Source organism: Macrotis lagotis, chromosome 2 (genome assembly GCF_037893015.1).
Source record: "Macrotis lagotis isolate mMagLag1 chromosome 2, bilby.v1.9.chrom.fasta, whole genome shotgun sequence".
NCBI lineage: Eukaryota > Metazoa > Chordata > Mammalia > Peramelemorphia > Peramelidae > Macrotis > Macrotis lagotis.
In genome coordinates, this window is record NC_133659.1 from 295750634 (window position 1) to 295772794 (window position 22161).

Below are 22161 nucleotides of genomic sequence, written 5' to 3' on the forward strand. Positions count from 1 at the left end.
AATTCATTGCTTTTTTCTAATGATTGTCTCTGAATCATTCCATTAGCATAAAATATTGCTTAAATCTTTTTATGTTCAACTTCATCAGGATTCTAAAGCATGCATTAGAAATTATATCAAAGGATGCTAAATATTTTGAAACAAAATATATGGTTAAATGTCATAAAAATGAATAATAATGAAATTCATATAGATCACCAAATTCTAAAATTCTTATGATTAAAAAGGAATTATTTATAATAACTTGTCATTCCTCAGAAATCTATTCAAAGGTCAAAATATTTTCATAATTAGACATTTTATTGTTAACAATGCATCTTTACTGATCTGGCAGAAACTGTTTCAAGTCTCATTAAGACCTGAAATAATATGCCTTTGGGTGAGTACTGGGATGCTGAGTTAGAAAATGATTCCTCAGCAGGCACAGGGAGAACACAATTTATAAGACAAAAACAAACAATTATAATGATCTCTAAGGTGATGGCATGGAAAGTTTGGACAGGAAAGAAGAGAGAATTATCTGTGGTTTCATAAGCAGAAGCTTGGTGTATAAATTACAGATTGACTTTGCATAGATATTTCCAGTAAATCTCTGTCTCTGTCTCTCTATCTCTGTCTCTGTCTCTGTGTGTCTGTCTGTCTGTGTGTGTGTGTCTGTTTGTGTCTCTGTATCTCTGTCTCTCTGTCTCTCTCTCTCTGTATATTTAGACATAGAGCAATCAATCTATGTCCATATCTATATCCATCTATATATTTATATATGTCTGATACTGTGAAAAGAAATGTCATCTGACAGACCATTGATTCAACTGCAACAAAGTTTAATCACTGTTATAATATCTGAATTGCAAACATAACATTTGAGAACTGGAGATAAATTGACTTTCATTGAAGTATCATTTAATTATTATCATTTTACCTGAATACTTAATTCACATGTGTGACTTTTTGCCATTTTAATTTACTTTGTATTAAGGTAATTCCTAAATATTACTTCAGAAATGCCTTTGACTATTTCAGTTTAATATGTTTATTTTATTTGTTATATTTTCATATTCATTTCCTGTGGTTCCAATTTTTTATTTAAACAGAGAATGATAGGATTTGACCTTTGATTTTGCTGTTATAGGAAATTCCCTTTATCAATGCAAGCTCGTACCCTGCCCACAACTTACAGTCTAGGAGAATAATCTAGAACAATGAAAGGTTAAATTACTTGCCCAGAATCACATAGCCGTGGACAGAAGAGGTGAAAGCCCAGATTCCCCCCTAGCTTCAAGACCACTATGCTACACTGCCTCTCTATCCATAATACACATTTGTATACATATCTATACTATACATGTAAAATGTAATTTACATGCCACATATGACAATATTTAATATGTTTTACTAGATTTACCTTTGAAACTCGTTTGTCTTTAATTGACAATGTTGCTTAGCCCTCCTATTATTCAGTCAATGAATACACACTTATTGAGTAGTTCTAGAGGGAAGGGAGGAGATTTTAAAAAAGAGGCAAAAACCAGTCCTTGTTCCTAAGGAATTTGCAATCTAACGGATTACAATAGTGTGATATGATAAACTATTGATAATATCCATATTAAGATGGACTATATGATGCTAAGCTTTCAGAAAATAGCTCCTTCGATGAGCAACAACCATAATAGGAACGTTTCAAATAAGAGAGGAAGATCCATCAAAAATGGTGAAAGGCTAAAGGTTGTGATACTTCCAATAGAACCACAAATAGCAAACAGACATACACTGATCACCACAGGACACAATGATGCATCTGATAAGTGAATTAGAGACCAAAAAACTTACTATCTAGGTATCAACAAATAATCAAGGGATACTTACTGGAGGGGATGGTCTTTAAGTTGAACTTCAAAGAATTCAATCTCTGAAAGAGGGAAAGGGTGTTTTGAGCATAAGGAAGAGGATGAACAAATATATGGAGGTAGGAAATTGCGATGAAGTCCAGGGTACACAAAGAGATAACTACTTTAGTAGAATATTAAGAGGTAGCTACTTCAGTACAGTATAAACTTTAGTAGAGCAAGGAAGAGTAGACAAAGAATCCCAAAAGCTAGGGTGTAGAAGAATTTCAATGTTGGAAAAGGAATGTGAATTTGACTCAGTAGACAAGAGAGAAATAGTGAAAATTTTTGATCGAAGGAGAGAGCAGTCCAAAGATCTTTGCATTAGAAGGGATAAGGATGGATTAGAGGGGCATGAAGTCGAAGATCTGTTAAAAAGCTATTGCAATAACCCAGGTGTATGGTATTGACAGTAATAATTAAGATGAAAGGATAGGAATGAGAGATGTTACAGAAGTAGAATCATTGGGACTTGATAAGGTGATCTGTATGGTACAATGGATAGAATCATGAGTTTCAAGTCAGGAGAATTTGAGTGAACATTCTGCCCCTGGTACTTACTAGCTACATGACCTTGGGGCAAGTCATTTTGATCACTAAACCTCAATTTCTTCAAATAAGGTTAACAATATCTATGGAAATTGGGCAGCTAGGTGGTGCAGTGGATAGAGCACCGGCATTGGAGTCAGGAGTACCTGAGTTCAAATCCAACCTCAGACACTTAATAATGACCTAGCTGTGTGGCCTTGGACAAGCCACTTAACCCCATTTGCCTTGAAAAATCTAAAAAATAATCTATAGAAATTATCTCACAGAGATTCAAGTGAGTTAATATATATCAACTATTATTGCTACTCATAAGTCACATAAATAGAGTACTGTAAGGATTGCAAAGCAATTAATAATATATTATCTCATTTGATCCTCACAAAACCTTTGCAATGTAGTAGGTATCCTTGTCTGCATTTTATAGGAAATCTAAGATCAAAAAGGTTAAACATGACTTTTCATCTTTACGTGTAATTGGAAAAATAAATGAATGAATAAATGAATTTTTTAAAAGAAAATTTTTCAGTCAAACAGCTGGTAAATATCACAGGCATTATTATACCCCAGGTTTTCCTGAATCCAAGTCTAGCCTTCTATCTCTATATTATCATTTGCTTGTTGGACACTTTGAAGCAGTTCCCATAGGAACCTCAAGCTTCATTTATTCAAAAGCAAACTAATTCTACCTCCCCCCATCAAAAAAATCAATGAAATAATCTTCTTCTGTATTCCCTGTTTTTGTTATTAGCATTGCCATTTTTTTGCCAACCAAGTTTACAATCTTCCTGGAATCCTTGACCCTTCCCTCTCGCTCCCCCTTTTATCTAATCAGTTCCCAAATCTTGGGACAACTTTAGGGAGGAAAGATAATGTTCTCAATTTGGCACATGTTGAGTTTGAAGTGCCAGTGGAAAATCCAGGTGGAGGATTTGGGATTTCAGTAAAGTTGTCAAATCTGGAGACAGAGATTTGAGAATTATATAAATAGAAGTTATGGCTAAAAGCAGGGTAATAAATGAAGTTATTAGGGAAAGAAGAAATGAACAGTGATAAAATGAAAATGGCAAATCACTCTTTACCATGAAACCCCAGGTGAGATCACAAAGGGTTGGATATGACCCCCCCCCAAAAAAAAGACTGCGCAACAGTAAAATAAAAACAACTAATCAAGAATGGCATAGATAAAGGAGCTGGACCTGGACTCCAATTGGCCTAGGGAACTTGCAAGTGAGGATTGGTATGGGAAAGTTCTGGGTTGGCATCTTCTATTCAACTGTCTAGTCTAAGAGACTTACCTAGAACAGTGTCAGGGAAAGTGATTTACCTAGGGGTCACACAACCTGTACTGACAAAATTAGATTTCTTGGGTCCTCATGGCTTTGAAGACTGGCTCTTTGTTTACTATACCATGATGCCTCTCAAATGAGAATAAAAAAGGTAGCTTTTTGTTTCAGAAGAAGCATAGTACCTAGTAGGTACTTAATAGATGCTGGTTAAATTGATGAATCATCTAGAAGGCAAGGAACCTTTATCACACCTCGGTACTATATCTTCCATAGTTACTGATTTTCAAAAATTTGTCTATTTTATTCTTTTCTTCCATATTTTTTGCACTTTTATGCCTTTCCTTATATAATCCTTCCTTAGGATGGTGCCTTTGTTTTTACCCCAAAGACAAAAGCAAGCAACCTATCATTCTATTCACAAATGTCTTTCTAGATTACTGGTTTCATCCTTTTGCAATATAGCATTCTGTTTTATCCACAGCTATTTCATATCATTCAATTACACTAAAGTGATCTATCATTTTATCTTGATTTAGTTCACTAAAAGATGAATCACACTCACAAAAGTTTTCCACGGATAGACATATCAGAATACTTATAGGTTCCAACTACATAGGCAACAAACCAAAGTACTCTTAATTAAATTTGCTTTTCTGAGTCCATATTCTGAGATTTAATTTAAATTCATAACCAAGCAGCCCTATTTCAGAGATGATTTTTTGGAAAAATGTAACAGGTCTCTTAAGAGAACAATTCCTTGCATTTTTTTTAATTTTAGGATATTTCACAATTTTACTTGGATTTAACTTGGTAGGGTGGAGAGGGAAGGAAATCATTCACTCCATTGTGAATATGCACTGGGTTCAATCAATAAATCAATGAAGAGGGCAGCATTCCTACTTTCAAGGAGCTTATATTTTAATGGGGGAAGCAACATACAAAAAGGGGCTGAAATGTGGAAAGTATGAAAGGACCAAGTCAGGGCATAGTGATGAAGTCAGACATATATCAGGGAGAAGAATGAAGGTTGGTATGTTTGGATCCCTGTCTAAATTGGAGATACCGGAAGCATCTCAGCAGTTGGAGAAAGAGCTAGCAAGACAGATGTGTGTTCTGAAATGATGATGATGATCCGGGTGCTTAAAAATAAGTATATATAAAATTACATACAGAGAATAGAAAGAGAATTAATATAATGTAGTTAAATATGAAATACTTTCAGTGGAAGCGTATTAAGAGTTGGGGACCCCCTGAAGTCTTTTTTTTTTGGTAGAAAGTGATACTTAAGCTGTATTTTAAAGAAAAGGAAGATATTCACTGATGTGAAGGTGTGGAGTGGGTGCATTCCAGGCCTGGGGATAACTGAAGCAGAATCATACAGAGAGAGAATATGTGAAGAATATCAAGAAGGTTTGTTTAGCTGAATCCTAGAGAGTATGAGAGGAATACTAGAAAATGAGGTTGGAAATATTGGCTGAGAGCAGATTGTAAAGGTTTTTGAAACCTAAGCAGATGAATTTATATTTCTTTCTGTGGGAATATGGAGGCACTGGAGTTGATCATATAGGAAAGGAGCATGGTGAGATCTATGCCTAAAGGAGTAGTAAAAACAAAACAAAACAAAACAAACAAACAAAAGAAAAACTCTTTGCTGGCAGTACACAGGGTGTTCCAAAAGTCTTAGTTCAATTTTTTATTTTTGGAACATCCAGTACCAAATGGATTGAATCCATGGAAGAGAAATATGAGTCAGGGAGACTAATTAAGAGGCCTTTATCATAATCTAGATAAGGATTTATAGCAGTCTTTCTGCCTAAGTGACTGAAGCTTATTCAGAGCCAGAGTAGGTCTATGGAAAGAGTTTCTAAGTAAAAGAATTACTGTTTAAAAGTATTCAACTCCCCACAAAGTTTTATTGTTAATTTTGATGCCATAATTTTATAGTATTTTTCATCTATTCCATCTTTTTTTTTTACTAGTTTAATAGTTGTATCTAATGAAGGTCTAAGATCATAGTTGCTAGATAAGAAAAAAGATGAGATGTAATTTTGAAGATTGTTTTCAAATTTTTAATTTTATATATTACTTTCAGTTTAGTCACAAAAAAGCTATTGTCCTTCAAAGAAAGTAATTTTAAGTAAAATTCACCTATATACATATAAAACACATGTGTGCACATAAATACACATAACATATAAAGGTATGCAAGCATACATACATTTATATATGTATATATGCATATATATGTGTGTATATATACACACACACACACTCACACTTGTCATTAAATAATATGGCACAGTAGATGGAGCACTGAACCTGGAGTCAGGAAGACTCATCTTCCTGAGTTCAAATCTGGTCCCTGAGCAAGTCAGTTAAACCCTTTCTGCTTCAGTTTTCTCATCTATAAGATGAACTGAGGAAGGTAATAGCAAATCACTCTAGGATCTCTGTCAATAAAATCCAAATGGGGCCATGGGGAGTCAAAAATGACTGAAAAAACAGCTCACACTTGTTTTCAGAAATGGAAAACAACTAATTTTTTCCACATTTTCAAAATCATATAGACTTTTTCCTGAAGCAAAGTGAAAAGGGTTTTTGAGTGTTTCTCATTAATTACTCATAGGTCTTCATAAGATTACACATCTAGAGCTTAAAGGGGATTCAGACAACCCTCTAAATTTACAAATGAGGATACAGATCCAGGGATATACTCATATGAATTCACTGAATCCTCTTTTAATAGCAATTTGTATAAAGCCCAATTTAGAATTAGGTATGTTCATCTTGAGTTCCATTCAAAAAGAATATAATTATATGCAATTTTAAAGAGCAAAACTTCAACAATTTAATTCCAATCAGTGTTGGAATCAGAAAAACCAACATCTTTTTCTGATACAATGTGGCTGTGTGACCCAAGCAGATCTCTTAAGATTGAATTGCTGATTTTCATAGATTTCTTCCCTGAGAGTTTCATAACTTACATCAGTTAAATCAAGGTCCAATATAAATGGAAGATGAGAAAGAGGAGGGAGCATGCCAGCATAGCGTAATGGGTAGGAACTGGGTCTCAGAGTCTTAAAGACACAAATTCAAATTGAGCCTTTAACATCTACTGGCTATGTGACTTTTGGCAGGTCATTTTATATCTCAGTGCCCCCTTTCTATTTTCTCAGTTAACAAATTTCTGCATTGATAAAAGGATTTTCTTCAACTAGTGGGTCTCAATACTAATGAAGTCATAGTCCTTCACTGTTGATGATATTGAGAAAATGAGGGGGTGAGGAAGTCACTGTCTATCTTGGCTCCCTAATATTTCAGGTTACTTAGTAAGAGGTAAAGGAGATAGCAGATTCCTCCCTGGGTGGGTGGGTGGGGGGAATCCATGCTAATGTGAAAGTATGTTTTGCATGATTACATATATATATATATATATATATATATATATATATATATATATATATAAAATGGGTCTCTAATTTTTTGTTTGCTCAATGGGTAAAAGAAGAGTAATAGAGAGACAGAATGTAGGATTAACACAAAAAAATCAATTAAAAGAAAAAAAGATGGGGAAAAGACCATTACAAAGCTTGGCAGAAGTTAGAATGATGAAGAACAAAAGAATGGATGTCATCATGAACTGAATATTTTCTATGAGTCAGACACCTCATAAGACCAAAGCCCTATCTCACAGGGCAGTGAAAATCCATTGACAGGGGTGGCTAGGTGGCGCAATGGATAGAGCACTGGCCTTGGAGTCAAGAGTACCTGAGTTCAAATCCAGCCTCAGACACTTAATAATTACCTAGCCGTGTGGCCTTGAGCAAGCCCCTTAACCCCATTGCCTTGCAAAAACTAAAAAAAAAAAAAAATCCATGGACATTGGACTGGATGAGATGTCATTTTCTTCATCTGAAAATAAATTTGAGCTAAAAGCTGGTGCTTAATGGAGACTTCAGACAGGAGACTTCAGGCACACTGGTATCTAAATTAGACATGAACTATCCCTTGTGGAGGGATAAAAAAGCAGTACATCTCATATTCCACTTCAAATGCAACCTTGCTGCTCAACTCAATGAAAGTAGAGGAAGGTAGTTGAAAGAATACTGGATTTAGAGATGGGGGTCCAAAAAACTACATTTGACCTCAGTCAAATCACTTTTGTTCATCAGTTTCCTCATCTTGAAAATGAGTGGGTTAGGTATGAGTCTAAAATTCTATGGTCTTATGATCTTTAACATTTTAATCAGAAAAAAAGAGCTTTAAGATCATATTACAATCATCCTGAAAAGCAAGAAAACAGGGGTTGCAGATGGTTAAAATGAAGCATTTGTATAAATAACTAGATAGCTCCTTATTGATTTCCTAGTTCTGTGATTGTGTTTGTTCATATTTGCTCCAGGTAACATTTGTGTCCTCAAGGTAACTATCATATAGAATACAGAGCTGAATTGTAATAAATGTTATATGCATATGGGAAGGTCAAGGAGGGGTTCTATCAACTTGGTTTTTAAACATGTTTCAATAGCTATTTCAATTTAATTGCTTTTCTTTGTAATCCTATATACTTTATTTTAAGCACTGGAAATGATTATGAGAAGGGGACCTACAAGGTCCATGACATCCAGAAAAGCTTAATGATTCCATATCTAAAAGAATCTAACATTAAATCTTTGGTAATGAAAATGACTGCTGAACTAATTTGTCTTTTGTAAAATGTTCTATTTTCATACATTGGCCTTGCTTTAAGTAAGCTAGATGAGACTAATAAATTGCTTTGACAATCACCTTAAATGGGAAATATCTTAATATCCTTTCCGAAGAGTCTTCCAGTTATTGGGAATTATGGAAGTTGGCAAGATAGACTACCACATTTGATCTATTTATTCTAAATATCTATCTTGTTGGAAGAAGAAAGGGGATGTGTTAAGAAGAGAATGTTACAAATCTATTCTTACTCTCATAGAGGTTAGAATAACTTTTTTATGAGAGGGATTTGACTGATGTTCAAAAAACTAGGTGCAAAAGTACTGTTTGAATTTTCATTGGTGTCAATTCTGTGGCAGAAATGTGACACTGATTTAACTTTTGTACCAGGACTCATTGTCCAATCTCAAGTCATCAGACAATATTGTCTGAATCCAACATGCAGTAAGTATCCTAGGAGGATAATGAAGACCTTAACAAATTCTGTGCACATTTTCTCCAAGTAGCAAAAAAATCAAAGAACAAGGGAGCATGTACATCTACTAAATCAATAATGAATCTTTACTTCCAGATACTCTTCATTTTTCTTTAGACGCAAGGACATATTTGTCATCCAGTAAGTCACTGTGCTATTACTGCAGTGTTGCCAGGTGGTGTGGTATTATTGAATTTTACATTATGTAATTATTCAGATTCTACTTATGTGTGTTCATTTTTTCCAAAGCACCAAACAACTATAGATGTGATGCTGTGCTTCTCTTTTTCCTCGCTTTCCTTCTTCATTGCATGTCAGTGCTACTATTTTTTCTGTTTTTTTTTATTAGCATGTCTAAGTGGCTATGCATTCATAAACTTAGTATTGCATCTATTGAAAGTAATTATTATGGACTCATAATTATGTACATTTTAATCTCTTAAAATTATCCTCCTTAAGTGAAAGTGACTGTACCAATTTATTATTCTATTAGTGTGACAAATTGTGGACCTGTTTATCTAAATTACAGGTTGGAAACTAGACCCCCTTCCCCCCCTCAATCCCCCCCACCTCAAATAGTTTTCTGTGAACATCTGAAAAAGAAAAAATACCAATTTCCCACCCTACCCTCTAGCTGCTTAAACCTACTAAGTATGTAACCAGCTGTGAAGATTTGTGTGTATTTTCCAAGTGTTCAGAAGCATCCCTTTGTTTTCCTTCACAAAGTGTTCTATTTGATAGGGGAAGAACATCAAAAAGGTTCAGAACTGGGAGAGCTTCAGCCCATTTGTAGTCCAAATACATATATTTTCTCCCCATTTTCTCCTAATGGCATAAAAAAATAACTAAATAACCTAGCAAAGAAAAGATGTGGAAGGAGAATCAAAGGGCCAGTGACTTGAATTTCTGGTCCGCCCCAAATGATTCAGTTTCTTTTCCATTTAAGAAAAATATATCAACTTATCACCTACTAGTCAGGTTGGCGACCTGCCTTCTGGGAGCTTACACTTTATTCTTCAAAGAGTGAATTTAAGATATTAATGATTCACTTCACACTCAAATCTTGATACTAAATCCTTAGCATATCCAAGTATTAACTTTCTAAATTTATCAGCTCATTTTATTAGTTCTAAGAATAATCACAGTGGAATAAGTCAGTTCACTTCCAAAGTTTTACAGACATTAATATTGCAAAATATTATTAATTCATGTTTCTTTTAAATCAACTAATGATCAAATTTCCTATGGTGTGGTTGAAATAGTTTTATGAAAATGTTTTCCACTAGGAATCTCTAGATGTCAAAGGAAAATGGTTGATATTATTGAGCTAGAGAGTTAAGTGATCACATCACACATAAAATATCCAATACCAACTCATACTCAGAGGTGACCTCTCAGCATTCCAGGCTAACAAGTGGCCAAATATTATTTCACTGATTGATTCTCCCAAATATTTTTCCTATTCAACATAAGACAATTTTTTAAAAGCTTCTTTTTCTTCTTGGCATAGGGGCTTCAGAGGAAATCTCTTTACTTTTGTAACCCATAACCCAAAACTTCTTCCTAGAATGAGTGACAGATTCTATGGCCACTTTTAGCTTCTCATGTTCTGCAAGGATTCAGATCTCTCAACTCAAGATGTCTAATGTGAATAGTTTGTTCTTTATAACCAACTCTTATACAAATCACGAAGGGTGCCATAGCAAAGTAGATAGTCTGCCTTGGAATTAGGAAGATCTGGGTTTAAGCCTTTCCTGTATCATATACCTACTGTGTAACCATGTTCAAGTCACTTGACTTGTCAGTGCCCAATTTCATTTCAATTTCTCAGTATATAAATTACAGATAATTTTTCAAGTAGGTCTTGCCATTAGTAAAGGAGGCATTTGGACATTTAAAATGTTGGACTTAAACACCAGAAGATCTAGCTTCAAATCCTGCCTTTTCTAACTACTAGCTGTATGACACAGGTCAAATCATTGAGTTTCTTTTTGAATTTCAGTTTCCTCATCTATAAAATGAAAGAATTAGACCTAAATGATCTCTGTGGTTATCTTCCCTCGAGACTTTAATTTTATGATCTCCATTAGTAGAAGTTGCTTTGATACTGGGTGAATCCCACCCCCAACAAGTCTAAACCAAAAAGAGAAACAATAATAAATTGAATTGGGAGCTGTTTTTTTTAATTGTGGATAAGATGATCATCTTAGTTTTTTCATTCTAGATTTTTCTCCATTCTGCCTGCCACCCTGGTTGATGATTCAAAGTATATATATATATATATATATATATATATATATATATATATATATATATATATATATATATACTTTTTTTCTTACTGTAAACATGTCATCAATTTCACCTTCATTAAAGTCCTAGCCAAGAACCTTCATGTCCACCTCTTCACCTTCATCATTATCACATCTAGTAGGTGAACCAGGGCTGTCAGCAGAGGCATCATTCTGTCCATCAACTGGTATATCAACTTCTCCTCCACTGTCCCTGGAGATGCTTTCATTTGTGTCCCAGGTTTTAAATTGAAACTGTATGGTTCAACAAGGAAAATGTCTGTTGGGGCTTTAGAGATAGTCATGCCAATGGGGAAGAACACAGTGAAATGGGAGATTTTCTGCCCTCATTGCCCTGGAAATCTGAACTCGGCCTCTTGACATCCCCGAGAATAACTTTCCTGCCTTTTGCCCTCCTCCAGGCTGGTTTGCTTTGTTTCTTCTACTGCTGTTGCTGACAGTCCTTCTGCTCACCAATACCCAGCACTTCGATTGAAACGGTCTTAGCCATCGTTTATTTAGTGGTTCATTTAATAAAGGGGTACATTACCTTGCCCTTGCCATAGAGGGTATTCATGATCACATATGTAGAACTAGCCATCAAGATAAAAACTTGAATTAAGTGTAACAGCTGGATAGGGCATCTTAGGTCAACAGAAGAACATTTTTAAAGAGACTTGTAAAGAAGTTCCAAAACTTCAAACAGTGAAAAGGGAAACAAGTCAAAAAAGAAAAAAAAAGAAAGAATATATAGTTCAAAATGTTTGTTTTGTTGGTTTAATTCTAATTTATTAATAATTCTAAGATAATTATCAAAATAGAAATATTTAAGCACTCATCTAAGTGGTACCATAAAGACAGACCCTATTTTTGGATTTAGGAACACCTGAATCCAAATGCAGACTCTGCTAGAAACTCCTTCTGCAACATTGGCTATGTCTCTTTAAAATTCAAAGTCTCAGTTTCCTTTTAAAAAGACACACACAATATTCCTAAAATCCCTTCATATTCTGAAGTTTATGATTTCATAAAAATTAATCAGTGTTTTGATAGAGAGGCAAATTCATATTCTTTTATTTTGCAAAAATTAGGAGAAAATATCAAATAGATTTTTTTCCTTATCATCAAAAGTTTTTTAAATGTAAATCTGCTATTTAATTTAATTTCACAACGGAAGCTGATTTAATAGTCTTGTTGAGTTATTTTCTTTTTGCCTTCTTAATGTAATATAATTGGTTAAATACACATTTCTCCTTTTTTTCTCCCCCGGTATCATCGGTAATGCTGGATTAAGCTTCCTGTCTATGGATTATCTGTGGCTTTCTATTTGGGCTAAATTTTAATTCCCTGAAGATTTCAACTGACTGACCTTGAGAGTAAGCTGAGTCTGTGTGACAATATGGTCTTCAATCACCACTGCCAACATAAATAAATGGTTTCTTTCTGGATCTATCAGGAGTAATCTGAGTGGAATTTAGCTTTTTGATAGACTTTTTTAAAAAGCTGAGACATGAAATAATACCCTCTCTCCAAAACTGGGGGGAGAGAGGAGCAATTTCCTAGGATTTAAAACAACTCAGAATTTGGTAGTTTAAAGTGCTACTTCCATATTGGAAAATGTTGAAATCACATTTTTTATCAGGAAATTTCCCTCACAATTAGTAATCTATCTTCAAATCATGAGCTCCACTATTCTGAATATTATTTTTAATAATGATAATTTTTTTCAGTTTTCCCACATGAAACCTTTATTAGATGCCTACTGTGTGCATTGTACTCTGTGAGGCAATTAAAAAAAGTCCATCACTCAGAGAAGAGATAAAAATATCTGTCCTTGTAAAATAGCACCATTAATCTCTATGTAAATTGATCTTGGTTGCAAGTTATGATGCCTGTCTAACCAGACAATCGTCCCCACAAGAAACATAATCACCTCATCAATGTTTAATCACCGCCTGCATCCTCAGGTGACTTTTGCAACTCCATAAATCCTTTCTCTTCTCTCCTGAACTCCCAACATATATAAATCCAAAGCACCCTACTTATTCATCAAACAAATCAATTTTTCAAGCCATCAAGGACTATAATGACTCCAGAACACAGATGACTGCTGAAACTAGTCCTAAAATGCAAGTTTGAGAATTGAGCTAATTATCTTGGTAATTTAAATCAAAAACCTCACTTTTATTTGAATATGCAGACAACTGATGCAAATAACATTTCTTAGACTTGCATCATTTTTGAGACGTAATTGTATCATTTTTGAAATTGGCTTATGGGCATGAAATAGATGTGGAAACCACTGTATTATTGTGGAAATGCCTCTGACTCCAGTATCAGAGGAGTTCAATTCAAAAAGTCTCTGTAACTTTGTTCAAATCATTTGACTCAACTGGGCATCAGTTTTCCTATAAATCTGAGAGAGTTTGTCAACATGGGTTCTGAAGTCCTTTGCCAGCTCCACTATATGATTCTAAGAAATTAAATGAATAGAGTTTAAAAATAAATTCTTTATTCTTTTATCTCAACTGACAAAATAGGTAAAAACAAAAAATAGGAAAGCATATGAGGTGATTCATTTAAAAATAATAAAATATAGGAGGTCATAAAATTTTTCCTTTTTTGATAATTTGTACATAGGTGATCAAAAAGAGATATGAGTTGACATTTCAGGCATTTTTAGTTGTGCCTGACTCTTCATGACCCCATTTGGGATTTTCTTAACAAAGATTCTAAAGTGGTGTGCCATTTTCTTCTCCTGCTCATTTTACAGATGTGGAAACTGAGGCAAACAGAGTTAACTGACTTGCCCATGGTCATAGAGCTAGTAAATGTCAGATTTGAACTCATGAGGATACATCTTCTTAACCCAGATCTGAAACTCTATCTATTGCACCTGTCCCTAGATTTGGAGAGTGTTCTGATTTATTCTTAGAGAGCTTCAGTTTCTGTTTCTGTTTTAACGGCCCAACTGTATAGAAACTCCCAAGTCATTGGATCTTATTTTATTTTTCATTGACTAATATTTACTCTTGATGACATGTAATTATCAATAATAGCTACTCTTGCATGGGTCCATGATTTCAGCAACCAGAGTTTCTACTTTCTTCATATGTATAGATTCCAACCCTTTAGTATCTCATTACATCTAATTTTTATTTATGTCTTTTCTAAAATCTTTCTTAAAGGAGGCATATAATGTACAGGAAACCTTCTTTCATTTCTTTTCATATATCATGTATCCCAGTGTAGCTCTTGGGCTATGCATCTAAAAAGCACAGATTTTAGATGTGACCTTATATATTATCTAGTCTAAACTCTTCACAGATAAGAAAACTAAGATAAAACGGTTGAAGTGACTTGTCGATGATTATATATCACTGTAGAAACAAAAAAGAAGTTATAACTTTTTAAAATTTTTTAATGTTTTTAATGGATTTCTCTCTCCTCTCAAAACCATCATCTAGTAGTCAAGCTTCTTATGATGATCTTATTTCACTTAATATACTTAACCCAAACGAAGAAAATGAGGCTCAGAAATTTTAAGTGGCTAAACCAAAGTCAGACAAATCTAGTGAGAGTAGATTTCTTGATTCTTTCTTCTATACCATATTACATAAAACATTAAAAGGCTTCTCAAAGTAAAATAACATAACAGAAACAATAATTGCTATAAAATATTGTTTATATTTGCATAGTGCCCTATAGTATTTCAAACACACACACAAACACAAAATATTAGTGAATACTTATTTTTTTAAATTTATGGAAATGGTGACAGATATTCACATTTTATATATATAGTATATATTGTATATATATTTTTATATATTAGATATAGATAACAATGTTAGTTTTATATTAGATACTTGAAGTGATAGGGAGTGACTGGATATTACTAAACAGAAGAGTGACATGGTTGGATCTATGCTTTTAGGATTACCACTTTGCCAGCTGTGTTAAGAGGAATTGGAAAGGGAAGGGACAAAGTAGATAGTGAGAAAATGGAGGTTATTGTATTAGGTCCTGCAAGAAGTTTAGCGGATTTGAAACAAGATGACTACTGATTGGATATTTGGGGTGAAATGACTGTCATAAATTGAGGTGACCTGAAAGATGATGCTATTATCACAAAATGAGAACTTTAAAAAGGTAGTAGCTTTTAAAAGTATAATAATGTTGGCTTTCCAGATGCCTATGGACCATCCAACTTGAAATTTCTATTAGCACTTTATAGGGAACATATATTTATGATGGTATAAAATTCAATAGGAATTTTAATTTTATTTATTTTTCCTGCTATCTCTTTAAGCTTTAGACATGTATAAAAAGAACAGAAAGAAACCTACTCTTTCCAAAAGTTTAAGACAATCTGATGAGAATGGCATATCTCTAAGTTCTTTTGATAGAATCAACTAACATTCTGGGTCCTTTTATTTTAAATATTTTAAATGTTTGTAGTCATAATATTCTGGAATAGTATTAAAGTAATTGAGGTTTTATTGTTTTGAAATTACCAGTGAAATATATGGAATTCTTTATATAATTTCTCAGAACCTAATAGCTTTGATAATATTCATTGATTCATCCATTTATTCATCAAATATTGTTCCCAGAAGGTAGAATTATGAGAGTATATTGTATTGGTTTTGTATTTATTATGTAGGTAGAGAGTTGTTTACAAAATGTCTCTTCCCATCAGAATGTAAGCATCTTGAGGACAGAGACTGTTTTTGCCTTTCTTTGTATTCCTAATATTTGGCATAATATCTGGCAGGGAAAATGTGCTCAATCAATGTTTGTTGACTCATTCACAGAAATCCTGGGAGAGAGAAAATTGCCTACCACAAGTCACCTTCTAGCAGAGACTGAATGATCCTTTGTCACATGAGATGCTTTATATAAGGATTAGGAAGAGATGATTCTGGAATTCCTTCCAATTACTATTCAAAATGCAATTCTATAATTTTAGCACAATATTTTGGATAGAGAAAGTCACAGCTAAAGATATGAAGTGTCATTGTTAGAGCAGATATTTTATTTTAATGGGAAACTTGCAGCTCTTCTGGGATGGTATGTAAAGATTTTAGTAGTCTCATGTATCATCTTCTAGATACTACCTGAATGTCCTTGGACTGGCCATAGTGTCCATCCTAAAATAGGGTCTAATCTAAATTGAGGCTCTGGAACATGGAATACTAGATTTAGGATTGGAAAGGAACTTTGAAGTCATAGAGGTCAGCCCTGAACAGTTACAGATGAAGACACTGAGGTTGTCTTCCGATATCAAATCAGTCACTCCTTCCACTGTATTATGTTTCCTCTCAAAATTTAAGATGTCCATAGATGTAATATCAACTCAGTAACCCAGGTTCTAGAAGTCTAAACTAGGGTAGCACAAGATCTGATAGGTGGTACCAAGTTGAAAAGTATTGATCTGAGTACTTGGTGAATAATTAGCCTGTTCATTTGTTAGCCTTTACTCTAAATGAGTTGTTGGGGTATCTCCATTTGGGTCATCCCTCATGACAGTGACACAGGATACACATTTGTACTTGTATCTAGGGAGAAATATGCTACCCTAAATGACATATATGCCTGAATTTCACTTTCAATTGTAATGAAAAGAATGATGGATGTCAGAAATATAGTATAATTAAAAAGAGCTTGTAATTAAAGAGAAAGAATGATCAAGATTAGAAATAAAGTATAATTGAAGAGACTCACATAACATGCTAACGCTCCATTTTGGTGGTTAAAAAGATGAGACATTAGAGTAGGCTACATGTAGGTTGCTGTGATAGAGACAAATGTGAGATAAATGAGAACAATTCATTGAATCTCTCAAGGTATTACAAATAGAAAAAGATAAATTCACGTGGAGGATGCTGTGAATTTTTAAGGAAGGTTTTTTCTTGGCCCTAGGTCAACAGTTCTGAAATTTGATGCTACTAATTTGGCCACAAGTCCTGACAAGGAGCAACTTCTAGAATTCAATTTGGTTTAGTCTTCATGCTAAATCACCACCTACTTTTATCATTCAAACTGTCAACAACAGTATAGTTTTAGTAAATTTTCTCTTTTAGGTTTATATTATGGGTTAGTCAAAAATTCCTATATCATTTTATATAAGGTGCTTAATATATACCAAAAAGCTAGTCATCAAAAAGCACCAATTCCTTTCAATCATTATATAGCAAGTCTTCTGTCTCTGATTAGATTTTATTCTACAACAAAGTCCAGTCTTCCATTTCACCCTCTGAGGTTAGCTTCTCCATATCTTCCATGTTCACGAATTATTTGGGTAGACCTTAGGAAGTTTGATTCCCAAATTTAAAAGGTGGAATATATTTAATAATAATTTAACTAATATTATCAAAGTCCTAAAAGTGACGAGCTAATTACAGAATATGATGATTAGTCCATTAACATTTATGTAACCCAGGAAGGATTCTGTCCAATGAAGTACAGTTTCCAACTAGTGTCTTTAAAGAATTTACCAAAGAGAAAGAGAAGAGAACAAAACAACTTTACTCTCCACAGAATTTACTTTAGACGATTCTTGTACCAAAACAAACAAGATTCAGCTAAGACAGTTTAAGGTGTAATCATATCTCTTCAGGAAAAAAAAAAACAAGAAAAATAATCTGCTTTTGTGAGTGGATTTAAGTACTTCACCATGCTTTACTCCTCCTCTGTTTTTCTTCCACCTTCCATATGTGAACCTTTTTCATAGCTAGGTTTTTCCCTAAGATATTTGGTTGGGAGGAGAGTAAACCCTATCAATAAAAAATGAAATTTTTGTAATTTTGTTAAATGATAATCTTTTGTTAATTATTTCAAAAACTTTCAAGATAATTCCAAGCCCCCTAACCCTCTTCCAGTTGATTGAACAGTCTATTCTTTTTCATCTGCTACATTTTTTTGTTCTTCCTTCTTCAAGGGGTTCTTATAGATTCCTAATGAATTGAAATTGACACCAAAGTTTTTAAGCTAATCTAAAAGTTTACATGATCTACTTCAGCCCCCTACACACATATGCTTTACTTTTCTCTTATAGCTATAGACCCTTTAATTTTAACATCTTACCCATATGCCTCCATTCTTTATCATTCATTAGATCATGTTTGAGAATCTATTTTTTCTTTTGTTTAAACATCTCAAAACTAATCTCCCTTTGATTCAAATGAAACCCACTTCATTTGAGAATTTCCAAGAATCAGTTAAAAATCCATAGATGCTCAAAAAAGGAAAATTTGAAGTTAAATATTTTTATTAATTTTTAAATATTTTTAAAAATGTTTGAATTTTAAATTGTCTCCCTCCTTCTCCACCTTCACCCTTTAAGAAGTCATGTGATATAAAAGTTTTACATGTGAAGTCATGCAAAGCATATTTCCATATTAGATATGTTGCAAAAAAATCAAAACAAAACAAAAGAAGAAAAGGCAAGCAAAATAAGGTAAATGTGTGCTTCAATCTCTACTCAGAATTCACCCTTTCTCTCCTTGGAGGGAGATAGTATTTTTTCATCATGGGTCCTTTGGAATTATCTTTCATCATTGATTGAATATTAATCAGAGTAATTAAGTTTCTCAGAGTTGATCATCAATATAATGTTGTTGTTACTGAGTAAAATGTCTTCCTAGTTGTGTTCACTTCCATTTGCATCAGTTCATATGACTTTCCCCAGGATTTTCTGAAACCATGCTGCTTGTCATTTCTTACAGCACAATAGAAACAGTTATGTGTTACCTTACTTTATTTCATTAGACTTTGGTTATTCTTTGCAGTGATCAACACATTATGCATGATTAAATGTGTTAATGAGTGAAATATTGATATATGTGGGATAAATTCATATTTTATTTTACAATTGATTATAATTCTAATTTTTTCAAGTGAGTCTAAAGTCTTTGTCAAATGTAACTTGGTGAGTTACCTCTCTCTCACTCTTTCTCTCCATGTGTGTTGTATGGATTTGTGTGTAAATTTGTTGAACCAGTATATTAAATCCAATATGAAAATCAAATAAGATTAAGGCAAATGAAAACATTTTTCATGGAGACATTTGTACTAGTACCTAGTTTTCTTGTGATTAGAGCAGGGCATTTAAAAACTTGCATTAACACTTTTTGGGCACTAGATACCGTAATTCAATAAAACTGTCACCTGTAATAAATAGCCTAGAAAATATTAATAAAGACATAACCATCTGAGAGAGTAACTAGGAAATGAAAAAACAAGTAAATAAACATATTGAAAGAGAATTACAGAAAAGGAGACACATTGGAGATTTTAAGGCAACATTCAATAACTACCAAGTTTTGAGATCTTTTATGTGTTTCCAGTTTGCATCTCTCAAGATGCACCATATTATCTAATGTACAATACATTTAACACAATCTCTATTGCAGGTTACTTAGTTATAGAAAATCCATCAAGTAAGTTGATTCAAGATTTTTTTAATGTTGACTGTAGATTAACTGGCTTGATGAATCTTGATGTGTGGTTCCTCTTTGTATGTTTATTACAAAAACCTCCAAGCTGGATATAAATCATAAAAGCATGACTAATTGCATGGTAACTGGAGAAATGCTTTCTCTCTCTCTGGGGTGAAGTCTGCATGTCTGTGTTTTAGCTTGGGAAGTAATACAGGGCTATTTAAACTCCTTGGGGTTTAAAATCCATGTCATTATGAGAATGAGGTCACTGCAATATTTTATATCTTCTAAAACCTTGTAATGTATAAAATGTTTTCTGAGTGACAAAGAGGTATTATGTACTTTAGAATGCAATGATAACTTTATGCACTTTCTCTGACTTAGAAAACTGGATTGGACTGAATATTAAATTGTTAATCCCAAATCTCTTGCAAACATACTCTCATTGACATTTTTTATACCATGAAAACTAAGAAATTGGACCATCATTAAAAGAAAATGAAAAGATCTTTAGTGGTAAAGATGATCGAATGACATTTAAAAGTCCATGCTGTTTGAGATTTTAGAAAAAAATCTTAGCTTTTGAATTTCTATTTTCTTGAAATCTAGAAAAAGCATATTCAGTTCCCTGTTAAAGGGGGGGAAATAATCCAACCCTCATCTATGTTCTGTCTTTCTCTTACTTGAGGCCAATAAGCAAGAAAGCCTTCCTGCAACACGTTGAAGAGCTCTGCACAAACAACAACCTAAAGTTTGAAGAAGAATTTTCGGTATGTTACTAGCAGTTGTCACAACATTGTGAGACCTCCAGTCGTTTCATGTGTCACATTTCATGTCCATTTGAAACAGGCAAGGCCAAGAAAGACTCTGGCCTTGATAATCAATACCCAATTACCAGGTTGATTGTTTAGATAGTAATGTTACACGAATTTGGTCAGTGCTGTCTTTAATGCAACCTGATAAGAACTAGTCACCTAGTGTCAGGAAAAAAATTATCTTTTTTTTGGACCTTCCTTTCCTGGCAGAAGAAGCTTCCTTTTCTTCCTGGTCCTTCTATCAAAAACAAGGCTCTATATGATCACCATCTTTACATGGGATAGGTAGAAGGCTCAACATGCTGAATTGAACTTTACATTTAATCTTCAGATAGTGATCTGTTTTATATTAATCTTTATAGTTTGTAAGAACAGTATAGGTACACCAGAGAACACAATTTGACATGAAGTTTTCTCAGAACGTGTGCATGTAAAATAAATTAAGGTAATTAAAATGGTATTGAGAAGGAATTGGTTTCCAACATTTTTGTCAAACTAACAAGTTTATGGCTATGTCCTGTACAAATAATGAATTCCCGAATTCTGTAGAGTGGTTACATTATTCAAATTTGTGCTGCATATTTCCATTGCAGTGGAACCAATTACCATATTTTACATAATTATAACACAAAATAGTGTGAATTCAATTTTATGTATTTTATTTATGGGTCTACATAAATTGGTGGGGGAGAGAAAAAAAGGAAAAAAGTGTTTTGGAAAAATTAATTGTGTTAAGTTCACATAGAACTTTCATTCATTCAACAAACTCTGTTAAACATTTCTTATAAAAACATTTAAAGCTTGTGTATATTTTTTAATGTCTTTACACTCATGCTGCTTTGAAAATGATCTTGTGTTTAAGTATATTTAGGTGTCTGATCTGTTGGTTATTTGTCTTTTTAAGTTACCTTTTCTAACATTCATGATCGTTTTATAAAACAGAAATAATTTTCCAACTCATTTTCTGAAACTTCATTTTTGATTTATCAACTGTTTGAACTTATGAAAATATGAACCAAACAAAGTACTTATATAGGCTGGATTATAATATTTCAGTCTCTCAGGGAATAATAACAAAAATGTGAGAAGATTAATGGTGTTTCCTACAGCTTTTTGGTTATGCTAGTTAAGTAATATTGGTCTGGACTTAATAAAACCAGTGGTACCATAAAATTCTTCTGAGCAGTAATGGAGGGAAGACTTTTTTTAAAAGAGCAGAAGTATAATTTCATGAGAACAGGAGCGATTATAATTAAATTATGCATGACTGAGTAGATGAAAAAATTACCTAACCATAAAATTTTACATTTTGTGTTTCATATTGAGAAAGTTTCTAGTTTTACTTTTTGAAAGGACTGGTTTCAAAATAGCAATTTGGGCTATGTCATTGATATGATGCACTTGCACATTTATTCTAAATTTTAATTTTTCAGGTACTAATTTTGTAGTGTAAACGAGTATATCATTGGCCCATTTTAAATGGTCCTGTGCTTGTTATTTTTTAAACTGAGGCCATGGTTAAATATGTGGAATGCAATTTTATTATACCTTCTGTTATCTTAATGTAGATTCATATTGCCTCCCTTATTTAAATAATATATTGAAAATCATTAAAGAAAATGAGAATGTGGACAACCAAAATTTCTTGTTATAATAAAGTATTTATTCAATTATTTTATTTATTACATATTATAGCAATGATGTCATATCA

General features: G+C 33.2%; 1 protein-coding gene across 1 annotated transcript in view; it reads left to right on the plus strand.

The window, feature by feature from the left end:
* The window catches only part of PTPRQ (protein tyrosine phosphatase receptor type Q), a 316015-nt gene that overhangs the window by 240968 nt on the left and 52886 nt on the right, over positions 1–22161 (plus strand). The window contains exons 35-36 of the mRNA XM_074221062.1: positions 19609–19635; positions 20324–20405. Of these exons, the coding sequence (XP_074077163.1) occupies positions 19609–19635; positions 20324–20405 (109 nt within the window). The remainder of the gene's footprint in view (positions 1–19608; positions 19636–20323; positions 20406–22161) is intronic.